General features: G+C 44.5%; 1 protein-coding gene and 1 non-coding gene across 2 annotated transcripts in view; one reads left to right on the forward strand and one right to left on the reverse strand.

Annotated features, from left to right (window-relative positions):
* Dnah8 (dynein axonemal heavy chain 8) overlaps nucleotides 1-27,841 on the forward strand; it is a 313,617-nt gene that overhangs the window by 85,062 nt on the left and 200,714 nt on the right. Inside the window, exons 25-35 of the mRNA XM_045156110.1 lie at nucleotides 2,080-2,186; nucleotides 7,955-8,027; nucleotides 9,691-9,883; nucleotides 13,193-13,389; nucleotides 14,896-15,022; nucleotides 16,581-16,816; nucleotides 19,178-19,282; nucleotides 20,403-20,516; nucleotides 23,291-23,353; nucleotides 24,879-24,979; nucleotides 27,564-27,701. Coding sequence (XP_045012045.1) covers nucleotides 2,080-2,186; nucleotides 7,955-8,027; nucleotides 9,691-9,883; nucleotides 13,193-13,389; nucleotides 14,896-15,022; nucleotides 16,581-16,816; nucleotides 19,178-19,282; nucleotides 20,403-20,516; nucleotides 23,291-23,353; nucleotides 24,879-24,979; nucleotides 27,564-27,701 — 1,454 coding nt within the window. The remainder of the gene's footprint in view (nucleotides 1-2,079; nucleotides 2,187-7,954; nucleotides 8,028-9,690; nucleotides 9,884-13,192; nucleotides 13,390-14,895; nucleotides 15,023-16,580; nucleotides 16,817-19,177; nucleotides 19,283-20,402; nucleotides 20,517-23,290; nucleotides 23,354-24,878; nucleotides 24,980-27,563; nucleotides 27,702-27,841) is intronic.
* LOC123463055 lies at nucleotides 11,734-11,841 on the reverse strand. The gene has a single exon (XR_006638667.1). It is a non-coding gene; the product is annotated as a U6 spliceosomal RNA (small nuclear RNA).

Genomic DNA, 27,841 nt, shown 5'->3' on the forward strand with positions numbered 1-27,841 from the left:
GCCAATTCTCTCTCTCTCTCTCTAAAAAAATAAAAATAAAATACCCTGAGTTATCAATACAGCAGTTTGTGTGATGATACTATTGAGTTATCAGTATAATGCTCCTTGTGTTGGTCAGGGTCCTGTAGAGGAACAGAACTGATAGAATGAATTGTATTTAAAATGGGATTAACCCAGAACTCGGGAGGCAGAGGTAGGAGGGTCGCTGTGAGTTTGAGGCCACCCTGAGACTCTGTAGTGAATTCCAGGCCAGCCTGAGTTAGAGTGAAACTCTACCCCCTGAAAAACTAAAAATCAAAAAGCAACAACAACAAAAAGGGGATCAATTGGATTAGCTTACGGCAGTCCAACAGTAGCAGTCTGCAGGCCTGAGAGTCAAGGAAGCCGGTAGCTGCTCAGTCCCTGCGGCTGGAGGCCTCAGCTGCCCCGTCCAGCACTGCAGGCCTGGAGGCTTCCTAGAAAGCCTGCTGGTCTTCAGTGCGCAAGGCTGATGGAACTCGGGTCCAAAGCTGACGAAGGCTACCCGAAGAGGATCGATGCCTGAGGATCGATGCCCGTGTGAGTGAATAGCGGGCAGCTGGACTCCCCAGTGAGTAGCACACACAGCCAGGTGGAAAAAGGGTCTGTGTCCTCTCAGAGATGCTTTATACGTACCCACCATGGGGAGGGCTACTGACTCTGGAGGAAGGACTTCCTCCTCCAGTTAGTCTTCCTGGAAGCAACCTCAGAGGAAGATGTTTGGATTCCCTGATCATGTTGACAATGGAACTCAACCATCATACTCCTGATTCTTTTGTTTTTTTAATTTTTTTGCTTATTTTTATTTATTTATTTGAGTGACAGAGAGAGAAAGAGGGAGAAGGAGAGGGAGAGAGAGAGAGAGAGAGAGAGAGAGAGAGAGAATGGGCACGCCAGGGCCTCCAGCCACTGCAAACGAACTCCAGACATGTGCGCCCCCTTGTGCATCTGGCTAATGTGGGTCCTGGCGAATCGAGCCTCGAACCGAGGTCCTTAGGCTTCACTATACTCCTGATTCGTATTCCCGCAGGGTTCAGGGGCCTGTACTGTGGACGCCCATGGTCTCTTCTCCAGAGACTCTGGATGGGCGCATTTTACCTTATGCTGAAGTAAGTTGGGAAGTAATGGTGGCATTTCTCTCTCTGGTCATTACATCAAGGTAGATAGTAAAAGAGTGTTCCATGAAAGCCACTTCCTTTTTATCCTTTCTTTGTCTTACCCACTTTTGCATACCCTAGTATAATTCTGCAGGTAGACAGCACAAACTTCTACTTCTTATTACAGTGTAAATTTGGGTCTTAGTCTTTCTCAGTACAAGACCCTGAGGAACCATAAACAGCTGGTGGGAGTCAGCCAGAGAGGCTCTCCAGGGCGGGAGAGTCGTAGAAGGATGGTCTCTGCCCTCAGCCCAGTCTCTTCACCGGATCTGGTCATGTCTGTGCTCCCCCTGGTTACTTCTTCAGCCAGGACCACTCTGAAACTCTTTGTGATAATTCTTCTTCTTTGTGATAACCCTTCTCCTGCAGCTCAGTACTGTTAAAGGGGTACGGTCCCATAGTGAGGATCATCATGGCTAGAAATGGTCCTGTGTGTGTGATTCTTGGCAGAAGGCTAGGGTGCAGGAGGCCTTGGATTTTATCTCTATCATTCTCCCAGCCCCCCCAAAAAGATAATGACTACATTACTGAGGACAGAGGCTCAGCCTCTTCCTCTGCCTGTACCCCAAAGCTTTGAGGAACGTAGCGCATTTGAAGTACGTCAGTTTTAAATTTTGATCAAACTAGGATTACTTTTAATATACTTTCTTCTGAATTTTGGCTTTTGAGTAAGTCTTCCTGGTTTACAAGGGTGCCTATGCAAATACACTTTTCCTATATTGTTATTTGCCTAAAAGAACTCCAGGCGAGCAGTGGAGGGTTGAATTTATTTCTGCAGTGTCATTGAAATTGCATAGTTCATTATTTCTTACCATTCGCCTGCCGCTTTCAATATTGAGCCATTGCTTTGGGGATGCTAGAAGTTCATTTCTGGTATCAAATTTAATATGATTTCTTATTATAGGAATGCAAAGAAGTCTATGCTTTTTTCTCTCATCAATTACTAGACAGTCTTCAAAAAGCCACACGCTTATCTTTGGACACAATGAAAAGGAGAATATTTGTTTCAAGGCAAGTTGAAAATGTGCAAAATGTACCTGATAAATATTTCTGGTAATAATATAATTCTTATGTTATTTTTCTATTACTTATTCACTGAGTTATTTTGAGATAGAGACTTATGTAGCCCAGGCTGTCCTCAAAGTCAGTTATGTAGCTGAGGATGACCTTGAATTTCTGATCCCCCTGCCTCCACCTCCCAAGTGCTGGGATTCCAAGCAGGCAACATCACTCTGGTTTTATGGGGTGCTTAGGAATGAACCCAGAGCTTCATGCTTGCTAGGTAAGTGCTCCGCTCATTAAGCTATATCCTTAGCCATCTCTTTTTAACATTTTATTTAATTAATCTTTAATTAATTTTGGAAATGATACAATTTAAACTATAGCAGTCACTAAAAGGCTGGCTCAGGCCCTGGCCTGTATGACCTCTGCAAACTTCCATAGTTTCCTCTGCATGGCCAGCTTTCTGCACAGGACTGTTCTGTCTGAATGTTGCTGTTTGATATCTTTACCTCATCATCTTTTTTTTTTTTTTGAACTTAAAAATAGCTTATGGGGATGGAGAGATGGCTTAGTGGTTAAGGCGCTTGCCTGTGAATCCTCAGAACCCAGGTTCAGTTCCCCAGTACCAATGTAAGCCAGATGCACAATGTAGCACACGCAGCTGGAGTTTGTTGGCAGTGGCTAGAAGCTCTGGTGCGCCCATTTTCTCTCTCTCTCAAATAAATAAATAATAAAATATTTTAAAAATAACTAATTACTAGTATATTTTATCATAATCTCCAGATCCTCATGTACTCTTTGTAATCTGTTTCTTTCTTTATAAAATTTTTTTTTTGTTAACTTGTATGTGTGTGTGTGTGTGTGTGTGTGTGTGTGTGTGTGTGTGCATGCCAGGGCCTCTTGCTACTACAGACGAACTGACACGTGCACCACTTTTTTTTTAATTTTTATTTTTTTTAATTAAAATTTTTTTTAATTAAAAAAAATTTTTAAATTTATTTATTTGAGAGCGACAGACACAGAGAGAAAGACAGATAGAGGGAGAGAGAGAGAATGGGCGCGCTAGGGCTTCCAGCCTCTGCAAACGAACTCCAGATGCTTGCGCCCCCTTGTGCATCTGGCTAACGTGGGACCTGGGGAACCAAGTCTCGAACCAGGGTCCTTAGGCTTCACAGGCAAGCGCTTAACCGCTAAGCCATCTCTCCAGCCCACATGCACCACTTTTTGTGAACAGCTTACTTGGGTGGCTTGGGAGTTGAACCCAGGCTAACAGGCTTTGCCAGCCATCTCTCAGTAAGGATTTGAAAAGTGTAATCTCATTTATTATCCTTTTTCTTTGGTAGGGGAAAGGGAGCAGGGATACAGAGCTGCATACTCCTCCTTACTTACCTCCATCCTTCCTCTGTCTTTTCTTGAAGTATTTCTATCTATTTCAATGCTGATTTTGGAGAATTCTTGAAGCCGATCGTCTGTTTTGTTGAATAAATTGCTGAGTGGTCTAGGTGTTTTTCATTTACTTATTTTTCTTGAGGTAGGGTCTCACTGTAACCCAGGTGGACCTAGAGCTCACTCTATAGCCCCAGGCTGGCCTCAGACTCATGGGGATCCTCCTACCTCTGCTTCCTAAGTGCTGGGACTAAAGGTGTGTGCCACCATATCTGGCTTTTCATTAATTTGTTTTTTTTTTGTTTTTTTGAGGTAGGGACTCACTCTGGCCCAGATTGACCTGGAATGCACTATGTAGTCTCAGGGTGGCCTTGAACTCATGGTAATCCTCCTACCTCTGCCTCCTGAGTGCTGGGATTGCGTGTACCACCATGCCTGGCCATTTAATTTTTAAAAATATTTTATTTATTTATGAGAGGGGAGAGTATGGGTATAACAGAGCCTCTAGCCACCACAAATGAACCCCAGATGCATGTGCCACTTTGTGCATCTGGCTTTACGTGGGTACCCAGGCCAGTAAACTTTGCAAGTAAGTGCCTTTAATGGCTGAGCCATCTCTCCTGACCTCTAGGTGTTTTTAAGCTGCCTCATTTAGTTTATCTGTTTGCTTGTATTTATGAAGCCCATTCTAGTTTTCAGATTGTGTCCTCTGTTGTAGTCTCCCCCGGCTTGATCAGGTTTCACAAGGAGATGGAGGTAGAGGATTTAATTTGCTTGTTTACCCTTCAAAAGAGTGGGAACCACAGGCCTTGAGGGCTCAAAGTGAGCCGTCTACTTTTTTGTTTTTATAAAAAATTACTTATTTATTTGACAGAGAGAAAGAAAGAAAGAAAGAAAGATAGGTAGATAGAGGAATAGGTACGTTAGGGCCTCCAGCTGCTGTAAACAAACTCCAGACACATGTACCACCTTGAGCATCTGGCTTATGTGGGTCCTGGGGAGTTGAACCTGGGTCCTTCAGCTTTGCAGGCAAGCTCCATAACAGCTAAGCCATTCTTCTGGCCCGGTGTCCACTTTTGAACTGTAGTATCTTTAATCACTGTTTTGGTTCCCATCTCTCTGTTGTTATGAATACATGGAGGTGTTTTCCAGTTGTGACAGAGTTTCTCACTTTCCCAGGGGAAAAAGAGAATAGAAAGTTGGCATAGGGCTGAGAGATGGCTTATCGGTTAAGGCGCTTGCCTGGGAAACCTAAGGACCCCGATTTGAGGCTCAATTCCCTGGTACCCATGTAAGCCAAATGCACAAGGTGGCGTGTGCGTGTGGAGTTTGTTTGCGGTGGCTGGAGGCCCTGGTGTGCCCAGTCTCTCTCTCTCTCTCTCTCAAATAAATAAAAAAAATATAAAAAAAGTTGGCATAATACTTTTGTGTAGGAGAGTGATAGAAGTCAAGGTAGAGGGATCTAGCCAAACTAATCTGTAGCTAGCTGGGTGTGGTGGCGCACGCCTTTAATCCCAGTACTCGAGAGGCAGAGGTGGGAGGATTGCCATGAGTCTGAGGCCACCCTGAGACTCCATAGTGAATTCCAGGTCAGTCTGGGCCAGAGTGAGACCCTACCTCGAAAAACCAAAACAAACAAGCAAACAATCTAATCTGTAGCTCCGTGTATGTTTTTCATTATTGGACCTGTGTAGACATATGTGGATGATGGTGTTTTAAAAGCAGTTTTTGGAAAAGTTTGATTGGAAATCTCTTGTCTATGTATATATATATTTTGAGGTATGGTTTAAAGGGAATTAAAGGCATGCCCCACTGTACCCGGATCTCTTGTCTATTCTTGTAAACTTAGGTATTTAGAGATATATGAGAAGCAAGCATGGGGACCTGAGTTAGGATCTCCAACAGCCACATAAAAGCCAGGCACAGTGGTGTGTACCTGTGATCCCAGCACTGGACAGGTAGAGACAGGTACATCCTAAGACTTGCTGGCTAGCTTTGCTAAGCTGAGTCGGTGGACTCAGTGGGAGACCCTATCACATAAAAATAAGGTAGAGAAAAGAAAGAAAGAAAGAAAGAAAGAAAGAAAGAAAGAAAGAAAGGAAGGAAGGAAGGAAGGAAGGAAGGAAGGAAGGAAGGAAGGAAGGAAGGAAGGAAGGAAGGTCTGGAGAGATGACTTTAGTGTTCAAGGCGCTTGCCCATGAAGCCTAAGGACCCATGTTTGACTCTCCAGATCCCACATAAGCCAGATGCACAAAGATGAGGCAAGTGCAAGGTCACACATGTTCACTAGGTGGCGCAAGTGTCTGGAGTTCTATTGCAGTAGCTGAGGCCCTGGCACATCAATTCTCTCTGTCTCTCTCACTCTCACATTCTTCAAAAAAAAAAAAAAAAGATAAGAAAAAACAAGGTGGAGAAGAATAGAGGAAGACATATGATGTTGACCTCTAATCTCCAGGTGTCCGTGCATGTGCACCTGCACACGTGTGTGCCCAAACATATATAGACACACAGCACAGAACAACACACACAAATACACATGAAGAAAAAGTGTATGGTCCACAGGCCTGTCATCCCAGCTACTCCAGAGGCTGAGGCAGGAGGATTGTAAGTTCGAAGCCTGCCTGGACAACTTACTGAGACCCTTTCTCAAAATCAAAAATACAAGAGAAGAGTACTGAGAATACATATCCCAGTGGTTCAGAGTTTACCTAGTGTGTGTGAGGCTCTGGCTTCAATCTCCAGTACCATGAAAACAATTTATATGGAGTGTGACTTTCAGTGTAAATTTTTAAAAATATCTATTTGACAAGAGAGAGAGAAAGAGGGAGAGGGAGAGAGAGAGAGAGAGAGAGAGAGAGAGAGAGAGAGAGAGAGAGAAAAGAGAAGAGAATGGGTATGTCAAGGCCTCTAGCCACAGTAAATGAACTCCAGACACATATGCCCCTTTGTGTATCTGGATACTGGGGAATCAAACCTGGGTCCTTAGGCTTCACAGGCAAGTGGCTTAACTACTGAACCATCTCTCCAGCCCAAATATTTCTTTCCTTCCCTCCCTCCTTCCCTCTCTCCCTCCCTCCCTCCCTCCCTCCCTCCCTCCCTCCCTCCCTCCCTCCCTCTTTCCTTTCTTCCTTCCTTCCCTCCTTCCTTCCTTCCCTCCTTCTTTCCTTCCTCCTTCCCTCCCTTCCTTTCTTTCTCCTTCCTTTCTTCCTTGGTTTTTGCTAGGTATGATCTTATTCCAGCTAAGGCTGACCTGACTCAGGTGCTCACTTTTTATTCTCAGGGTGGCCTTAGACTCACAGCTATCCTCCTACCTCTGTCTCCTGAGTACTGGTATTAAAGGTATACACCACATGCCTGGCAAATGTAAGTTAAAAAAAACAACACTTTTACGTGTGTGTGTGCGTGCGTGTGTGTGTGTGTGTGTGTGTGTGTGTGTGTATACATGCGCAAACACCAGGGCCATTTGCCACTCTAAAGAAACATCAGATGTTTGTGCTACTTTGTGCACCTGGTTTGCACGGGCACTGGGAATCAAATCCAGGTCATTAGGCTTTGCAGGCAAGTGCCTTAACCACTGAGCTACCTCTCCAGCCCCTGAAATATGATTTTGTTTTAGACACTTAAAAATTTATTTGCAAGGAGAGAGAGAGAGAGAGAGAGAGAGAGAGGAAGAAAGAGAAAAGAGACAGGGAGAGAAAAGAATGACCACACCAAGGTCTCCAGCCACTGTAAACGAACTGCAGATGCATGTGTCCCTTGTGCATCTGGCTTACATTGGTCCTGGGGAATAGAACCTGGGTCCTTTAGCTTTGCAGGCAAGTGCCTTAACCACTAAGCCATCTCTCCAGCCCTAAAGTATGATTTTTTTGTGGGTTTCTTCATTATTCCAAGGCCAAGAACAAAGAATGCCTCTAGCTAATGTTGTTAAATGGTGAGTTAATCCTGGGAGAAAATTTCTAGAAAATGTATGTGAGATTAATATTTTACTTCCAGGAATATTAAATTACTGTGCAAATCATGGTTCTATCATAAGTAACATTCTTTTGATTTATTTTGGTATTTTGAAAACAGTATTTTTATGGGCTGGAGAGATGACTTAGTGGTTAAGGCATTTGCCTGCAAAACCAAAGGATCAAGGTTTGATTCCCCAGAACCCATGTAAAGCCAGATGCACAAGGTGGTGCATGCATCTGGAGCTTGTTTGCAATAGCTAAAATCCCTGGCATGACCATTCTCTCTCTCTCTCTCTGCCTCTTTCTGTCTCAAATAAATTAAAAAAATTTTTTTTTAAAAAACAGTATTTTTTAGGATGGAAACTTGTAACATAACAAACTATCTAGCTATGAAATTTTAGGTTAACGTTCATCAGCTGAATATCTGTTTTATTCCAGCCAGGGACGAAAACGGTCAGATGATATTATTTCCTTTATAAGAACTGAAGTACACCTTGCCATTCCTAATGTGGTAAGTAGTATTAAATATAGTAACATGTTGGCGATGTATTTAAGAAGCACAATATTAGGTAGAGTGTCTTGCATGTGTGAAGATTTGGGTCCCCAGACTTCAAAAATAAGTAAATAAATTAAGAAAGTACAGTATTAGAACTGAACTTTCATGTGGGATAACAACTTGGTGTTACATACGTTTTTTATTATTTTTTGTTATTTTTATTTATTTATTTGAGAGCAACAGATGGAGAGAGAAAGAGGCAGATAGAGAGAGAATGGGCATGCCAGGGCCTCCAGACACTGCAAACGAACTCCAGACATGTGCGCCCCCTTGTGCATCTGGCTAATGTGGGTCCTGGGGAGTCGAGCCTCGAACTCGGGATCCTTAGGCTTCACAGGCAAGCGCTTAACTGCTAAGCCATCTCTCCAGCCCATGTACTTAGTTTTTAACTTCCCCTCAGTCTTTAACAAAAATAAAAATGCCATCTTTTTTTTTTTAGTTTTTCGAGGTAGGGTCTCACTCTGGGTCAGGCTGACCTGGAATTTGCTATGGAGTCTCAGGGTGGCCTCGACCTCACGGCGATCCTCCTCCTAGCTCTGCCTCCCGAGTGCTGGGATTAAAGGCATGCACCACCACCCCCAGTTTACAATGCCATCATTTTTATTTGTTATTAAAAACTTACATCTGGGGCCGGAAAGATGGCTTATTGGTTAAAGTGCTTACCTGCAAAGCCAAATGACCCAGGTTTGATTCCCCAGGACCCATGTAAGCCAGATGTACAAGGTGGTGCATGTGTCTGGAATTTGTTTGCAGTGACTAGAGGCCCTGGTGCATCCATTTTCTCCCTCTGTCTTTCTCTTTGCCTCTTTCTTTCTCTCAAATAAATAAATAATAACTAAATAATAACAATAAAAGTCTTAAAAAAACCCAAGACAACGAACTCATCTCTGAACTTGGGCGTAGATCAGTGGTAGAGCCCTTGCAACAAACACACACACACACACACTCACTCACTTCCGTATGAGTTACAATCAGCCTCTCATCATTTGGGAAACACAAATCATCCGGCTCTTTCTTCAGACATGAAAATAAGATCCTCATATGAACTTCAGCCCCTATCCCAACTTCACCACAGTTAAATACTCACCCATTAAATACTCTGCCTGTGAACCCCCACATCCCCCCAGATCTCCCACAACACTTCTCTATTCTGTGACCCCAGCTGCTCATACAGCTTAGCACTCCAAGGCACACAGGCTGTCCCCGGGGTGCCAGCGGGAATAGCTAACAGCGTCTACCTGTCATCTCATCCGCACAACCCAAGCTTCTGAAGAACGTCATAGCTTATCTGCCACATTTCTACGGGGCCAAGGCACTGGCTTCTTCGGTCTTTTTGCTCCAACACGTAGTTGGTCATTTTCTACTCGATCCCGTCACCCTCCCAGGGACAGGGTCACCTGGACTATGTTGGGCTCTTGGGCCCACAGCAATGGGTAGAAGGGGCATTCTGCAGGGCTGAGCATGTCTGCCCCGCCCCCTCCTGGCACCTTCCTCTGGGTCAGCCTTCCACCGGGCCTGTGGCAGCCCTGCCCAGCTCAGCGGGGACGTGGGTCGTGAGAATCAGAGAGACGGGCTGAGCATGCTGCTAGAATTCCGTGGCGACACTGTTTCCGCACAGGTCATGGTTCCCAGTCTGGACGACATTCAGCAAGCCATCAACCGCATGATCCAGTTTACGCTGGAGGTCAGCAGAGGAGTGGCTCACTGGGGCCAGCAGCAGGTGCGCAGAATAAAGTCTGTGGCCAACAGCACCTCCCGCAGTACTGACGTCAACCAGGCAGGCACGGGGAAGCCGCTGAAGAGGGACGAAAGTAAGAAAGTCAAGATGTCTGAGCTCAGGGCCCAGCCCGGAGGGAGTGGAAAGGAAAGTTCGATCAAGTCTCAGAGAATAGACTTGATAGTAAAATGGGCTTCCATCCTTCCCAGGTTGACAGCATGCAGTTTTTCTTTTCCTTCCTTCCTTCCTTCCTTCCTTCCTTCCTTCCTTCCTTCCTTCCTTCCTTCCTTCCTTCCTTCTTTCCTTCCTCCCTCCTTTCCTTCCTTCCTTCCTTCCTTCCTTCCTTCCTTCCTTCCTTCCTTCCTTCCTTCCTTCCTTCTTTCTTTCTTTCTTTCTTTCTCTCCTTCTTTATTTATTTCCTTCTTTTTTTTTTTTTTTGAGGCATGGTCTCATTTTAGCCCAGGCTGACCTAGAACTCACTCTGTAGCCCAGCCTTGAACTCATAACAACCTTCCTACCTCAGCCTCCTAAGTGCTGGAATACAGTGCTACTACCCCAAGCTCCAGGTTAAAAAAAAAAGAAATTATTTATTTATGAGAGAGAGAGAGAAAAGACACACAGAGAGGACAAGACTGCCAGGGCCTCTAACCACTGCGAATGAACTTCAGACACATGTGCCACCTTGTGTACCTGGCTTTATGTGGGTACCGGGAAACTAAACACCTGGGTCCTTTGGCTTTGCAGCATATGCCTTAAGTGCTAAGCCATCTCTCCAGCCCCAGATTTTGTTTCCAATGCTGGTCATGGAATCGCTATGCAGCTGAGGATAACCTTGAACTCCTGACCCTCCTGCCTCCACCTTCCAAGTGCTGGGATTACCAATGTGAGCTACCACATCTAGTTTGCATTTAGAGTTTTTCAAAGTTATTTTTATACATTTGCTTGTTAACTTTCTTTTTGTTTATTTATTAGAAACAGAGAGAAGGAGGGAGGGAGGAAGGGGGAGAGAGAGAGAGAGAGAGAGAATGGGCACGCCAGGGCCTACAGCCACTGCAGACAAACTCCAGATACATGTGCCCCCTTGTGCATCTGGCTTATATAGGACCTGGGTCCTTAGGCTTCGCAGGCAAGCGCCTTAACTGCTAGGCCATCTCTCCAGCCCTTGTTAACTTTCTTTAATACAATGAGCATTTCTCCATCTTCCATCTGAAACAACATGGAGGCTAGGGATATGGCACAGCAGGAAAGAGCCCTGCTATGTAAGAATGAGGACCTGAGTTTGATTCCTGGAATCCACGTTAAAAAGCCGAGCATGGTTGCACATGCCTGCAACTCTCTCTCACACACATACACCCATACATACATACATAAATACACATAAAGAAAGAAAACAAGGCTGGAGACATGGCTTAGTGGTTAAAGTGCTTGCCTGCAAAGCCAAAGGACCCAGGTTTGATTCCCCAGGACCCACGTAAGCCAGATGCACAAGGTAGCATATGCATCTGGAGTTCGTTCGCCATGGCTAGAAGCCCTGGCGTGACCATTCTCTCTCTCTCTTAAATAAATAAAGAATATTTTTAAAAAAGAAAAGAAAACAAGGGCTGGGTGTGGTGGTGCACATGTTTAATTCCAGCACACACAAGGCAGAGGCAGGAGGATCGCTGTGAGTCTATGGCCAGCCTGAGAAGTTTGGGGTCATCCTCAGTTACATAGTGAGTTTGAGGCTGGACTTCATGAGATCCTGTCTCAAAAACAAAATTCACTCTCTGGTCCTTGCTTGATGGAGACTATTAGAGAATTAAAAAAAATTGTTTTGCTTATCTTTTCTTTTATTTGAAGGCGAGAGAGAGAGAGAGAGAGAGAGAGAGAGAAAGAGAGGGAGAAAATGGGCATGCCAGGGCTTCCAGCCACTGCAAACGAACTGCAGATTACATGCGCCAGCTTAAAAATATGGAACACTTCACGAATCTGCGTGTCATCCTTGCGCAGGGGCCATGCTAATCTTCTCCGTATTGTTCCAATTTTAGTGTATGTGCTGCCAGAAGCGAGCACTATTAGAGGGATTTTGACCAGCAGTGACGGGGTCTGAATTGCATTTTGGTGGTGTTTGCAGTAGCTCTTACCTGACCTCTTTCTACCAGACGTTGAGCTGAGAGACACATGGAATCTCATTGCATCCTCAAGTACAGCCACAAAGATGCAATAAGGGGCCAAGGTCACTTGAATAACAAATGTGGTCTCTCTCCTTGAACTACAACATTATTTCTCTCTATAGGACAAAAGTTTAACTCTTTCAACTTTACCTTGAAGGAGTTTATGAAATTTTGGGTGTTTTAATCTGTGTTGTGTTTTTGTTTTTGATCTCCCTTCTGAATAAGCTTTTCAGATTAAGGAGATTTTAGACCTCAAAATTGAACCAAGGGGATGGAGAGATGGCTTAGTGGTTAAGGTGTTTGCCTGTGAAACCTAAGGACACAGGTTCGATTCCTCAGAGCCCACATAAGCCAGATGCACATGGTGGTACATGTAATGGCTACAGGCCCTGGTGCACCCATTCTCTTTCTCTCTCATAAGCAAATAAAATAAATGAAAAAACAAACCAAGGACTGGTGACTTAGCTCAGTTGGCAGTGTGTTTGCCTTGCAAGCGTGAGGACTGGAGTTTGATCCCCAGAACCCACATAAGAAAGCTGGGTGTGCTGACGTATGCTTGTCACCCCAGTCCCGGGGAGGTGGAAACAAGAAGACCCCTGGGTGTTGTAGAGCAGCCAGTCTAGCCTATTGAGTTTACCTGATGAGCTCCAGGACAATGACATGTTCGTTCTTTCTTTCTTTTTGTTTTTCAGTTTTTCGAGGTAGGGTTTCACTCTGGCCCAGGCTGACCTGGAATTCACTGTGTATTCTCAGGGTGGCTTCGAACTCACAGTGATCCTCCTACCTCTGCCTCCTGAGTCCTGGAATTAAAGGCATGTGCCACCATGCTTGGCATGCTTTTTCTTTTTTAAAAATATTATTTATTTATTTATGAGAGAGAGTGGGAAAGAGAGGGAGAGAGAGAATATGAGAGAATGGGTGTGCACCAGGACCTCCTGCTGCTGTACTCTAGATGCATGCACCATTTTGTGCATCTGGCTTTATGTAGGCACTGGGCAAATCAAACCCGGGTCATTAGGCTTTGCGTGTTAGCTTCTTAACTGCTGAGCTGTCTTTCCAGCCCCTGACAAAACATTTCAATAAGTGACAATGGCAAGACATCAGCTTTAATTACTAGAAATAACTTGATAATTATTCAGAGAGACTGTCTTGAAGCAAACACATCTTTTAGGAACACTGTTAATGTTAGAATTGCTAAATACTGAAAACTGAATATGGATGGTGCCTATAGTGGAATGCGTTTGTTTCAGGAGCTTTTGAAGAGACTGTGCCTGCAAGGAAACTGAAGAACTTTTACCCCGGGGTGGCGGAGCACAAGGACATCTCCAAGCTGGTCCTTCTCCTTTCTTCCTCCGTGAATTCTCTACGAAAGGTGGCCCAAGAGGCCCTGCAGGACTTTCAGAAGTACAAAACCCTCTGGACAGAGGACCGGGATGTGAAAGTGAAGGTGTGTTTCTGCTGCTCCTGGTGTCCTTTGGATTTTTGTTGTTGTTGTTGTTGTTTTTGTTTCTTTATTTGAGAATAACAGACTGAGAAAGAGAGAGAGAGAGAGAGAGAGAGAGAGAGAGAGAGAGAGAGAGAGAGAGAGAGAGAATGGGGACGCCAGGGCCTCCAACCACTGCGAATGAACTCCAGACGTGTGCGCCCCCTTGTGCATCTAGCTTACGTGGGACCTGGGGAATTGAGCCTCGAACCGGGATCCTTAGGCTTCACAGGCAAGTGCTTAACCACTAAGCCATCGCTCCAGCTGTCCTTTGGGTTTTTAAAAAATAGTTTATTTATTTATTTGTATGGAGAGAGAGAGAGAGAGAAAGGAAAGAAGGAAGGAAGGAAGAGAATAAGTGTGCCAAGGTCTCTAGCTGCTGCAAACGAATTCCATACACTTGCTACTTTGTGCATCTGGCTTTACATGGGTACCAGGGAATTGATCCTCAGGCTGTTAGGTTTTGTAGGCAAGTGCCTTAGCCACTAGCTATCTCTCTAGCCCCTCCTTTTTTTTTTGAAGTAGGGTCTCACTCTATCCCAGGCTGACCTGGAATTCATTGTAATCTCAGGGTGGCCTTGAACTCATGGCGATCCTCCTACCTCTGCCTCCCAAGTGCTGGGATTAAAGGCAAGCGCCACCACGCCTGGCTCCTTTTGGGTTTTAAGTGTTTGTTGATGACTCCCGTGGAGGAACCATAGAGATGTCAGGGCTAACAAAGGAACTCATGTGTACAGGGCAAGGATCCCAAAATGCCAAGCAGTTGTGACTGGTGTCTCTTCTCTTGGCAACTATTTTTGCAGTAGTTTATAACAATAAATTTCACCAAATTCCCTTAAGCGATGGGCATGCCAGTAAAGGTGCCTGTTGCAGTTAACTTGTCATTGCTGGAGCACAGCACCGGACCAAACACAGCATACAGGGTTTGTTTTAGGCTCACGGATTCAAGGGGAAGTGTCATCATGGATGGTGGAATAGGGAGCTCTCACATGTCTGGGTGGTGGGAGTTAGTACTGGGCTAATAGACCTCAGGGTCCTTCCCCAGTGCCATACCTCCTCCTCCAGCAAGGCGCCACCTCCCAAACTGCCACCAGCTGGGGACTGAGTATGAAACTTACTCATAGACACATGAAGCTACGAAGGACTTTTCACTGTCAAACTACCACAGTGCCAGGAATAGCTCAGAGGCCAGGTATGTGAGGCCGTGCCACACTTATGTAGACTCAGACCCAGCTCCCAGGAAGGAAGCTTCCAAACTCAGATTAATCAGCCCTGGTGTACTGTGAAATTTCCTCACCCAGCCTCCTGGCCCAGGCCTTCCAGAAGAGCCTGTTGTCCCCCCCCCCCACCCCAGCCATTGACCCAGAGTATGTACAAGTGTATAAGCAAGCGCAGTTATCTAAGTTAACTATTACAAGTGTATAGTATTGAAAAAAATGAAAGACAATGTTAACCCTTCCCATTCCACAGGAGTTTTTGGCCAACAACCCATCTCTGTCTGAAATCAGATCGGAAATTCTCCACTACGCAACCTTCGAACAGGAGATCGACGAGCTGAAGCCCATCATTGTCGTGGGAGCGCTTGAACTGCATACGGGTAACTCTAAAAATGATTGTCACGTGAAGTGTGCAATTTTCACAGAAAATGATATTTTTGTGGGAGTTTTTATTCTGTTGTTGTTTTTTTGAGGTCGGGTCTCACTCTGGCCCAGGCTGACCTGGAATTCACTATGTAGTCTCAGGGTGGCCTCGAACTCACGGTGATTCTCCTACCTCTGCCTCCCGAGTGCTGAGATTAAAGATGTGCTCCACCATGCCCGGCTGAGGGGAGGTTTTTATTTTTATTTTTATTTTTTGAGGACATATCCAGTTATGAACTGTGAAATGATATTTTATTTAAGAAGTAGCTGTTGAGTTGGGATATGACTCAGCAGTTAAAGGCACTTGATTGCAAAGTCTGCTGACCCAGGTTTGATTCTTTAGTACCCATGTAAAGCCAGATGCACCAAGTGGCACATGTGTCTGGAGTTTGTACGCAGTGGAGAGGCCCTGGTGTGTCCATCCTCTCCTTGCAAAAAAAACATATAAATAAGTAAAAATATTGAAAATGAAGTGGCTATTAAGCTAATTTGATATAGGGGCTGGAGATGTCTTATCAGTTAGAGGCCCTTTTTGCAAAGCCTGCCCTCACTGATTCAGTTCCTCAGTACCCATGTAAAGGCAGATGGACAAAGTGGTGCTTGTATCTGGAGTCTGTTTGTAGCAACAAGAGGCTCTTGCGTGTCCATTCTCTCTCTCTCCTCACTTCTCTTTCTGCTTGTACGTAAATTAGAAAAAAAAAATATATGTATATATTTTTTAAGATTTTATTTTTACTTATGAGGGGGTGGGGGAGAATGGTCACGCCAGGGCCTCTAGCCACTGTAATGAACTCCAGATGTGTGCACCACCATGTGTACCTGGCTTACATGGGACCTGGAGAATCAAACCTGGGTCCTTAGGCTTCACAGGCAAGTGCCTTAACCACTAAGCCATCTCTCCAGCCCCAAATATATATTTTTTAAAAAGTTACTTTGCTATAATGTTATAAATATGAAGTGGTTCTGGGCCATCTAATTTTTGTTTGTTTTTGTGACAGGATCTCATGTAGTTCAGGTCGTCCTCAAGCTTGTTGTGTTGCCTAGAATGACCTTGAAATCCTGCTGCTTTCACCTCTGAAACTTGAGAATTGCAGGCTTGCACCCCTACGCCCAGCTACAGTTTTGTCCTCCTCCTCCTTGTCCTCCTCCCCTCTCTCCTCTCCCGCCTCTGATTTTCTTTTCTCTTTCTTTTTTTTTTTTGAGGTAGGGTCTCACTCTAGCCCAGGCTGACTTGGAACTCACTTTGTAGTCCAGGCTGGCCTTAAAGTCACAGTGGTCCTCCTACCTCTGCCTCCTCCCTAGTGCTAAGATCAAAGGTGTGTACCACCACACTCAGTAAAATCTTATAACTTTATAGCACATCTGATTCAGACTAGACATGTTTCAGACACTCCATATCCACATGTGATTGGTGAATACTGAATGGGACAGTCAACCTGGAGATGCTCAGAGTCACATTTGGTGCCTTGTTTCAGAACGCTGATTGTATTGTTTTAACCTTTCCCGTCCTTATAGAGCCAATGAAATTAGCCTTATCAATTGAGGCTAAGGCGTGGAAAATGCTACTGTGTCGGTATCTGAATGAAGAATACAAGAAGAAGATGTCAGACATGATAGCGTTTATCAATGAGTATTTGAAAAAGTTATCTAGACCTATCCGTGATTTGGATGATGTCAGATTTGCAATGGAAGCCTTGTCCTGTATCCGTGACAATGAAATTCAGATGGACATGACTTTGGGACCAATTGAAGTAAGAGATGATTGCATTTTTCCTTCCTGAAATGCTTTTCAAAGAATAGAAACCCATCTTTAAAAAGTGATTCTGTTAACGTATTTCTTTCTCTGCCATAAAGCCCATTTTCTTTTCTGATGTTGAGGGTCATAAGGGAGATTTTAGTAGTTGAACAGCGTACAGAAGAAAACTAACCTATCAGTAATACTTCACTGGGATAGACAATGTGGAGTTCCTGATGCTGACACCAAAACTTTATGGAAATTATTAGTCATGCCCTCTCATGTTAATTCCAATGTTAGGCAAATTGGCAAGTAGCTAGCTTTTCTTAGAAACTCTTTGTAGAAAGTCGGGCATGGTGGTGCATGCCTTTAATCCCAGCACTTGGAAGGGTGGCCATGAGTTCCAGGCCAGTCTGAGATTCCATAGTGAATTCCAGGTCAGCCTCGGCTAAAGTGACACCCTACTTCAAAAAACTTGCCTGCAAAGCCTGAGGACTCGTGTTTGACTCTCTAAGTCCCACGTAAACCAGACGTACAAAGTGACACAAGTCTGCAAGGCCGTACATGTGCACACGGGGACACAGTGGCCGGAGGCCTTGTCAGGCCAATTCTCTCTGTCTTACTACTCTTGCATTAAAAGAGAGAGATAACCCGGGCGTGGTGGCGCACACCTTTAATCCCAGCACTCGGGAGGCAGAGGTAGGAGGATCGCCGAGAGTTCAAGGCTACCCTGAGACTCCATAGTGAATTCCAGGTCAGCCTGAGCTAGAGTGAGACCCTACCTCGAAAAACAAACAAAAAAAAAAAAAAAAGAGAGAGAGAAAGAAGGAAGCTATTTGTAAGTCTTAACCACAGATAAATCATGGATCAGAATGGAAACAGCTCAACAGTGAACAGTTGGAATTTAAATGAACAAAAGATTGCTTTTAGGATAAAGTACTGACTGTACTAATTTCCTATTATTGCCATAGCAAATGACTAAAGAGTATAAATTCTCAATGACTTAACACAAACTTAATGGCTTGACACCATACAAATTTATTAGCATAGTTCTAGCAACCAGAAGTGGGTTGCCTGGGCATACCATTGTTTCATCTACCACAAGTATTTTATGACTACTACTTAAAGTATATAAAATTTCTGACTTACAGTGCTAATGATAAGGAGTCTCTTAATTTGTCTTGTTATTGATTGGTAAGTTCTCCACACATAACACACTCCCTCTTTGCTTATGGTACCAGGAGAATTTCCACTCCCACAACCTCCTCTTGATACCCAGTGCTTGTGACTGTTTTATACTTTCTTGGACCTGTTTAGAATCCACTGAGCTAAAGTGCTTCATAATTTTGTTACTTTAAAAAACATCCTAGTGTTTGAAAATTTGAAATACTGACTAATCATTCCTTAGTATTTAATAAATTATAGTCTTCCCTCCTCAGCATGCATTCTTTTTTTTTTTTTTCTTTGAGGTAGGGTCTCGCTCTAGCCCTGGGTAAACTAGAACTCACTCTGTAGTCTCTGGGTGGCCTAGAACTCATAGCAGTCCTCCCACTTCTGCCTCCTGAGTGCTGGGATTAAAGGCATGCGCCACCACGCTTGGCTTTAGTGTGCATCCTTTTGGTAAATCTAACTGCAGGTCCATCCTTTGAACCATTCAACTTTCTTTTCTTTGGAGTTTCTCCCACATTGTCAGTTCACCCCACTCCTTGCATAGCCAACCCCTCTTTTAAATTTTTTTTGTTTTATGTTTATTTATTTATTTGAAAGTGACAGACTGAGAAAGAGGCAGAGAAAGAGAGAGAGAACGGGCACGCCAGGGCCTCTAGCCACTGCAAATGAACTCCAGATGCGTGTGCGACCCCTTGTGCATCTGGCTAACATGGGTCCTGGGAAATCGAGCCTCGAACCGGGGTCCTTAGGCTTCACAGGCAAGCGCTTAACCACTAAGCCATCTTTCCAGCCCCCAACCCCTCCTTTAATGTACCCACTTCTTATATAACCAACCCCTCTTTTAATGTATCAGTTCCTTACATAGCCAACCCCTCTTTCAGTGTATCTGAAATTATCTCGCATGCCTTTGGCACGTGGTCAAGGAGGGGAGAGAGAGAAAGTAACGCCAAGGCTATTTTCTCGGCCAGCAGCTGTCAGTATGCTCTGCCCTTATCTCCGCTGGCTTCACGGAGGAGCCGACTCAGTGCAGCCGCCAGCTCTCCATGTCACCGTGGTCAGTGAGGACGTAGCAATGCTTCCTTTACGTCTGTGATCTTGGAAACCCTCTTGCAGCACCTGCCGCCTTCCAGGACATAGGGCTGTCTTTCTAGAAGGCCTCTAAACCCTCTTTTGACAACTGCTTCTGAATTTTGCCTCCCCTCTGTAGGAAGCCTATGGTATTTTGAACAGGTTTGAAGTTGAAGTAACCAAGGAGGAATCCGAAGCGGTTGACACCTTGAGATATTCCTTCAACAAGCTGCAGAGCAAAGCCGTGAGTGCACGTTCAAGTATCTTCTCTAAATTATTTATTACTCTTTGCCAGGAGAGAGGGAGAGAGAGAACAGAGCATGGGCATGCTCCAGGGCCTCCAGCCACTGCACATGAACTTCAGATGCATGTGCCACCTTATGCAGCTGGTTCTTTAAGTATCTTCCTATTGAGTTGCAATTTCTAGGAAATGTCTCTGACTTAAAAAATTGTTTTGTTTATTTTTATTTATTTGAGAGTGACAGACAGACAGACAAAGAAAGAGGGAGAGAGAGAGAGAGAGAATGGGCATGCCAGGGCCTCCAGCCACTGCAAACAAACTCCAGATGCGTGCTCCATCTTGTGCATCTGACTTATGTGGTTCCGAGGGAATTGAACCTGGGTCCTTTGGCTTTGCAGGCAAATGCTTCAACTGCTAAGCCATCTCTCCAGGCCTCATGTGGTCTTTTTATTGCCTATTTGTCTATCTTCAGAGAAATGTGAATGTACATGCACATGTGCATATATGTTTGTATGTGTGTGTGCAGGTGTGTGCTCATGCACGTGTGTGTGTGTGTGTGCCCTCCTTAGTCACTCATTTTTTGGATACAGGATCTCTCACTGAACTCTAGCTCACCAATTCACTCGCTAGCCAGTGAGGCCTAGGGATCTGCCTGTCTCTGCCTCCCTAGCAGATTAATAAACTTGGGATTATAAGTGGCTGGCATTTCTACATGGGTGCTGGGGATATGAACTCAAGTCTTCATGTTTCTATGCCAAGCACTTTGCCATCTCTCCAGCCCCCTAATTTTTTAAAAATTTTCTGTTTTACTTATTTATTTGAGAGTGACAAACAGAGAGAGAATGAGGCCGATAGAGAGAGAGAGAGAGAGAGAGAGAGAGAGAGAGAGAGAGAGGGGGGAGAGAATAGGCACGCTAGGGCCTCTAGCCACTGCAAACGAACTGCAGATGCGTGCGCCCCCTTGTGCATCTGGCTAACGTGGGTCCTGAGGAATTGAGCCTCGAACTGGGGTCCTTAGGCTTCACAGGCAAGAGCTTAACTGCTAAGCCATCTCTCCAGCACCCCCCCCCAATTTTTAATATGTTATGTAAACCCTCATGTTGAATGTTCTTTTTTCTTCCAGGTTTCCGTGCAAGATGAGCTAGTTCAAGTGCAGCCCAAGTTTAAAAGCAATCTGCTCGAGTCTGTGGAGGTCTTTCGTGATGATGTCACAAACTTTGCCGAAGCTTACGAGTTGGTATGCTGTATGTTAAAAATGCATATGGTTACGTAAGTTTATATGAAATGAAAGTGACAGGTCCTGAGAAATAGGTGAACTGTATGTAAATAGCCTGATGTGTAGAGTCACAACTAATCCACAAGAGTGTGTGGTTTTGTCCTGTCTTGGGCCCAGAATTCTCACAGAATGGCTGTCACAATGTATAGTACAGTTGTTGGAAGGCTGCAAGAGTCTATAAGTACCTAGAACTTAAATGGGGTACAACCGAGTCTGCTGCTTAGATAACCATGAGGTTCACAAGAAATAACTGGTCTCTGTCATCTAGGCTAGTCCCACAGATGACTCAGCCTGGGATTGTGACAGACACAGAAGGCCTCTGAAGTGACACGTAAAAAGTGGATTTAGTCCTCTGAAAAACTCTACTACTTTTGGTGATCCCAGCGGGCCTGAGTTCATAAAATGATGCAAGCCCTTGTGCCGGTGCTTAACACTGTGTGTGCGCGTGTAAGCGTGTGCGTGCGTGTGTGCGTAGTGTCTCCCTGTATTGCCCAGGCAACACTTGGTGCTTTTTCTTCAGCCTCCTGACTAGCTGAGTCGTAGGAGTGTGCCACCACACCTGGCCAACTCTTTGCTTCCCTTCCTTCCTCCTTCCTTCTTTTAAAAGCTTTTTATTTGTTTATTTTATTATTTGTTTATTTATTTGAGAGTGACAGACACAGAGAGAGAAAGAGGCAGAGAAGGCAGAGAGAGAGAAAGAGAGCAGGAGAGAATGGGCACGCCAGGGCCCCCAGCCACTGCAAATGAATTCCAGATGCATGCGCCACCTTGTGTATCTGGCTTCCGTGGGTCCTGGGGTAATCAAGCCTCGAACCAGGATCCTTAGGCTTCACAGGCAAGCACTTAACCGCTAAGCCATCTCTCCAGCCCACTCTATCCTTCTTCCTCCCTTTCCTTCCTTCCTCCTCCCCTCCCTCCCTTCTCTTTCTTCCTTTCTCCTTCTTTCTCTCTTCCTCCCTTCCTTTTCTTACTCCTTTTCTCTCTTTGGCCTTCTCTCCCTCCCTCCCTTATTCCACTCTTTGTTTTCAACATACACTAAAGTTGTCTCTTTTAGTTGGTTTAGTCAACAGTAGCTTGCTCTCTCACCGTGTTGTTAAAGTACACTGAGATGGGGTGGAGCCCTGAAGAATTCTATCTGGGCCTGTGTCATGAATGATGTTGACCTTGAAAGCAAGGCCATAAACAGAACTTAACTGGAACTAATACTCATAAATATCTACCTTAAAGAAGATAAATCTTAAGTTGAACCAACGAGGAACAGCAGATAAATTTATTTATTTATTTGAGAGAGAGAAAGAGGCAGAGAGAAAGTGCGTGCAAGAGAGAACGGGTGCTCCAGGGCCTCCAGTCACTGCCAATGAACTCCAGACGCACCAGTCCCCTTATGCATCTGGCTTATGTGGGTCCTGGAGAGTCGAACCGGGGATCCTTTGGCCTTGTAGGCACTTGCCTTAACCGCTAAGCCATCTCTCCAGCCCCAGCAGATAAACTTACAATAACTGGAGACGTGGCAGCACTATAGATGAAAGAAGGTGGCTTTAAGGGTAACCAGTCAAACGTTTCCAGTATGTTCCTTCTGCATTCGCTCTATACACGGTTACCCCTTACTGTGGTGGGAGGAGCCCCTGAGTCACTTCTGGCTGCTCCGCTCCAGACCCACCATGTGCTCCAATAGACTCTTGGAAAGTTTGATGCACCTGGGTTTGCCTTCTGAACACTGTGACATCGAGTTCTGGTCTGTTCTTTCGCATGTCCATTCTATGCTCGCCATGTCCCTGCCCTCCACACCCTTACTTGTCCCACAAAGCCTTTTGTCCTTTCAGTCCGTCCCTTGGGCTCTGGGGGATTGTTTTGCATATGTGTCCATGGCCACCCCAAACTGTCCCAGCCTGCAAGCGGACCTGTTTCTATACGGGTTGACCAGTTCGTATGAGGACGCCGTTCTCTGAATTCTGTGTCACTTATTCTAACACAGCCCCAGCCCCGTTATTTGTGATCACACGTTAAATCAAACAGAGCTCTTGCGGCACACCCTTCATATAGGGCGTGATCTTTTCACACTTAAAAATTGTTTTTCTTTCAAGGTCTCACTCTAGCTCAGGCTGACCTGGATCTCACTTTGTAGTTCCAGGCTGGCCTCAAACTCACAGCGGTCCTCCTACCTCTGCCTCCCAAGTGCTGGGGTTAAAGGCGTGTGTCACCACACCTTTTCACACTTTTTATTAATTGTACTAAGTTGACTGGATTCATGATTACACAGCTCTGATTGTTCTAGAAACCACTGAATTGAATGCTTTAAATTGACAAATTATATAGTATGTGAATGATATCTTAATAAAGCTGTTACAAAAATAAATGAAACCTTTGCATACAGGACAAACAAACCTTTTAAATGAAAAATAATGCTTATTTATTGAGAGGGGAGTAGTAGATAGACCCAGTATTGATAAGCATATCTTATTAATATGAGAATGGAAACGCTGGAGAGAGATGGCTCACCAGTTAAGGTACTTGCTTGCAAAGCTGTAGGGCCTGGATTTGATTCCCAGGTACCCACATAAAGCCAGATGCACAGTGTGGCTCATGCATCTGGATTTGTTTGTAGTGGCTGGATGCCCTGGTGTGCCCATTTTCTCTGTCTGTCTCTCTTCTCTCTATCTCTCTCAGCTTGCAAATAAATAAATAAATAAATTTTTTTTAAAAGACAAGAATAAAGATTATATTATGTCTTCCAGGAAGGACCTATGGTTCCAAACATACCTCCCCAAGAAGCTAGCAACAGACTACAAATATTTCAGGTAAAACCACATTTATTTTTGTTAGGTTGACAATGCATTATTTTAAAAGATGATTTTAGGGTAAAATATATATATATATATATATACACACACATATATATATATGTATATATATGTGCATGTATGTATGCATGTTTATGTGTGTTTGGGTGCACATGTATGTTCAAGTGTATGTGTAGGTCCGAGGTCAGGATTGCGTTTCAGTTGAATTGGAGGCTAACAAGTCTAGAGGACTCTCTTGGCTTTGCCTCACCAGCCTCGGGCTTATGGGAGTGTGCCACCTCGCTCTTATGTGGGCACTGGATGACTGAGCTCAGGTCCTCGTGCTTGCGTTATTCCCGCTGAGCCATCTTCCTAGCTCCCTGTGTTTCATATCATAATGGGAACGTTAATGATTCAAATGCATGCAAATTTTATTCATGTATTCTAATTTTCTAAATGATCCTGTTGCTCCCTTCCCTACATCCTCCAGGCTCTTCACAGATTCCCTCAGTATTTTTAGATAATAAGAGACCTTGACTGTGAACTTAAAGTAACGCCTTATTCTAGTCATAAGCATGTCTTTGGCTATATCAGTGTAAGCTTTAAATATTAGCAAATGTTTCGGCCTGCTTTTCTTTCAAGGTCATTGTTCATTTCCCGCATGTCTCCATCACTTAAAACGTTCTCGCTCCAGACTGCCTTTTGCTTTTCTCTTTTCTTTGTTGTGTGCACAGTATGGGTGGTGTGGTGTGCATTGTTTTTTTGAGATGGAGTCTTTCGCTGTTTTTGGTCAGGTGGGCCGACAGCCCCAGGAATTCTCCATTCTCTTCCCGACATAGAAGCGGGGTTACAGCTGTGTACAGCCATGCTTGGCTTTTAATGTGGGTGCTGAGGGTCAAACTCAGGTGGTCTCACGCCCTCTCAGACCTTCATGCTTGTGTGGCAAGTGCTCTTACCTGCTGAACCATCTCCCCCGTCAAGATGACTGACATTTTTCTCATTTCTGAACCTTATAGGACAGAGATGTGGCCAATCTAATTTAGTGAAAAAGCAGGAATTACAGATTTTTAAAAAACATTGTTTTGTTACTTTCAAATATGCAGATGAAATAACTTTATATCGAATGGATGCTTTAGCTGGGTGTGGTGGCTCATGCCTTTAATCCCAGCACTCAGGAGGCTGAGGTAGGAGGAGGATCACTGTGAGTTTGAGGCCACCCCAATACTACATAGAGAATTCTAGGTCAGTCTGGGCTAGAGCGAAGACCCCACCTCAGAAAAACAAAACAAAACAAAACAAAATTAATTGAATATAAAAGATAAAAGAGTGGATGCTTTTAGAGTTCTTGAAAGCTCATTTTTCCTAAGTGATCAACTTTCCTCTGGTAATTTGCTACAGTAAGAATTTGCTCCACAAATCCTTGTTTCACACGCATGACTAGATACACTTCAATATAGCTTTAATCTCAATCACAATAAATTATACTTCAATGGGATCTGAGTTAATTGCATGTCAGTTACAATGAAAAAAATCTTTGTTATAGGCCAATTTCGATGATCTATGGAGGAAATTTGTTACGTATTCATCTGGTGAACAGCTTTTTGGATTGCCTGTGACTGACTATGAGGTTTTGCACAAAACCAGGTATGTTCAGACAGTGTGCAAGTAAGCCTCCACAGAGCATCAAGTGCTGCCGTTAGAAAAATCACGTCAGGGCTGGAGAGATGGCACATGCGTCTGGAGTTCGTTTGCAGTGGCTGAAGAGCCAGGCGTGCCCATTCTCTCTCATAAACAAACAAATAAATAGAAAAATCACATCAGCTAGGTGTGGTGGCACACGCCTTTAATCCCAGCACTTGGGAGGCAGAGGTAGAAGGATCTCTGAGTTCGAGGACAGCCTGGGTCTGTATAGTGAATTCCAGGTAAATCTAGGCTAGAGTGAGACCCTACCTCAAAAAACCCCCAAATAAATAAATAAATAAATAAGAAAAATCACATCACTGTCAAATCCTTTCTTATGCAGGAAGATCACAGCTTGAGATTCTCCTAAATATTCCTGCTATTCCTATCACACATGTTCTGTTAGGCTCACAATTTCCATGGGGTGGGGGGAAATGTTTCTGGGGCTGGAGGGATGGTTCAATGGTTAAGGCACTGGCCTTCAAATCCTAATGTCCTGAGTTTGATAACCCAGTGCCCACATCAAGCCAGATGCACAACGTGACACATGCATCTGGACATCTGGAGTTCGTTTGTAGTGACTGGAGGCCCTAGCATGCTCATTCTCCCTCTTGGTCTCTCCATTCATGGATATAAATTAAAAATCTGCCCCCTCCCCAAACAGTTTCTGAGGCCAGGGGAAATGGCTCAGAGGATAAAGCATTTGCTGTGAAAAAGTGAGGATTGAAGTCCGCATCCCCATACATGCTGAGTGGGTGTGGTAGCCTGCCTCTAATCCCAGTACTTAGAAAGAAAGAGAGAACGAATATGAGTCGGTGTGCCAGGGCCTCCTGCCCACTGCAAATGAACTCCAGACACATGCACCACTCGGTGTGTCTGGATTTACGTGGGTACTGGAGAATCACCCGGCGCCACCAGGCTTTGCCAGCAAGTGCCTTTAACCATGGAGCCACCTCTCCAGCCTGACAACACTTGTATCAGGAAAATCTAATCAGCGGAGTGAATCTAAACCTGCTGAGTTTTTAAGGTATATTTATCCATTATGTGGATGCAGCTCACTCGTGGTCAGCAGTTTTGCAGGAACCTGGAACACACCCATGTGGTCCCATTGATACCAGGTTCCAGACTCACCCCGACATCGGTCCATCATTCTTGTTGATTTCTCTTGCACTTCCGTCATCAAAACTCAAGGCTGTTGAAAACTAAGGCCCTCATATTTTTGTGGAATTTTATTTTTAGTTTTGAGTGAAGAATTTGAATGAGTTTTTCCCATTTATATTTTGTCTGTGTCTTTTGAATACACACCTGCCATCCATGCTTGTCCACATATACAGTGGATCCAGTGAAACCTACACAAATGTCACAGGAAATGAAGAAGCACTGTCACTTTTTATCTTTTAAAAAAACCAACACAGTCTTGGGCTGGAGAGATGGCTTTATGGTTGAGGCACTTGCCTTCAAAGCCAAAGGACCCAGGTTTGATTCTCCAGGACCCACGTGAGACAGATGTACAAAGTGGTGCATGCACTGGGTGTTTGTTTGCAGTTGCTGGGCACTCTGACATGTCCATTCTTTCCCTCCCTCTGTTTTCTCTGAAATAAATAAATAAATATTTCTTTAAAAAAACTGACACAGCCTAATTCCTGTGGCAAGATAGCATGATAAGGCCCTTGTCTTTCTTAAAATCTACTGTTATCTATCATTCATGATAAATTACTGAGTTTAATGCTGGATGTGGTGGCTCATGCATATAAATCCTAGCATTCAAGATGCTGAGGTAGGAGGATTGCCATGAGTTCAAGGTTAGCCTGGGCTGTACAGTTAATCCCAAGGACAACCTCATCTACACAGTGAGACCCTGTCTCAGTAAGCCAGTAAATAAATGAGTTTAATAAAACTCAAAATCAGAGATTTCACTTACACCATCAATTTTCACCCCCAAAATTAGAGTCTAAAAGACCGCCGTCCGTGTCAGCACTGTTTCAAACTTCAGAAACGTATTCCCCTGCCAGCTTTGTTTTCTTTGCTGTTTTAGAAGGAAACTGAACAATTTTAAATGGTTAGATGTATCAGGCAAAAATCTAAACAAGCGGAAAGGCTGTGTTGGGGGCTCCGTTTGTTATTGTTGAGACACAATTTGATGCCCGCAGGGTGGTGCAGGAGAGATCTGCTCACCACCGTGTTGTCCTTCAAGAGGTTTCGTTGTCCTTTTCTCTCCTTGGTTCAGACATGTGTCGCATAGTTGGCAATAGCCATGCAGTAAACATGAAGTAAGTCACGGGGTGATGGAAAAGTCGAGTGAGTCCAGAGTTGGGCAGATAAGATAGGTAAGAATGCAGCGTGTGCTGTAGGCTTCGAAACGGGTCAGATTTCTCCCTGTGCAACGTTCCCGGGTCGTCTGTGAGTGTCACGTTATTATGGGACGCGGAATGCTGAGGAGCTTCGCCGTGTTCACAGAGCCTTGACTGCGTTTTCGCGTTGGAAACCACTGTCGCTGCATGCCCTCGGCCAAAGGGACACTGGTCATGTCTCGTATTTTCTCCCACAGGAAAGAACTCAACTTGCTACAGAAGCTGTATGGCCTGTATGATACCGTCATGAGCAGCATTAGCGGTTATTATGAGATACTCTGGGGAGATGTAGACATTGAGAAAATCAATGCAGAACTGCAGGAATTTCAGAACAGGTGAGCTTCCATTGTATCAGCTTGATTTTTCACAGTGCTGATTTTCCTAAGGTCCTGTAAACTACGATCTGTATGTCATACCTTCTTCAAACAAATGCCTCGGTAGTAAAAATCTCCCCTGCCTCCCCGGCTGGAGGGAT

This window comes from Jaculus jaculus, chromosome 8 (assembly GCF_020740685.1).
Source record: "Jaculus jaculus isolate mJacJac1 chromosome 8, mJacJac1.mat.Y.cur, whole genome shotgun sequence".
NCBI classification, from domain to species: Eukaryota; Metazoa; Chordata; class Mammalia; order Rodentia; family Dipodidae; genus Jaculus; species Jaculus jaculus.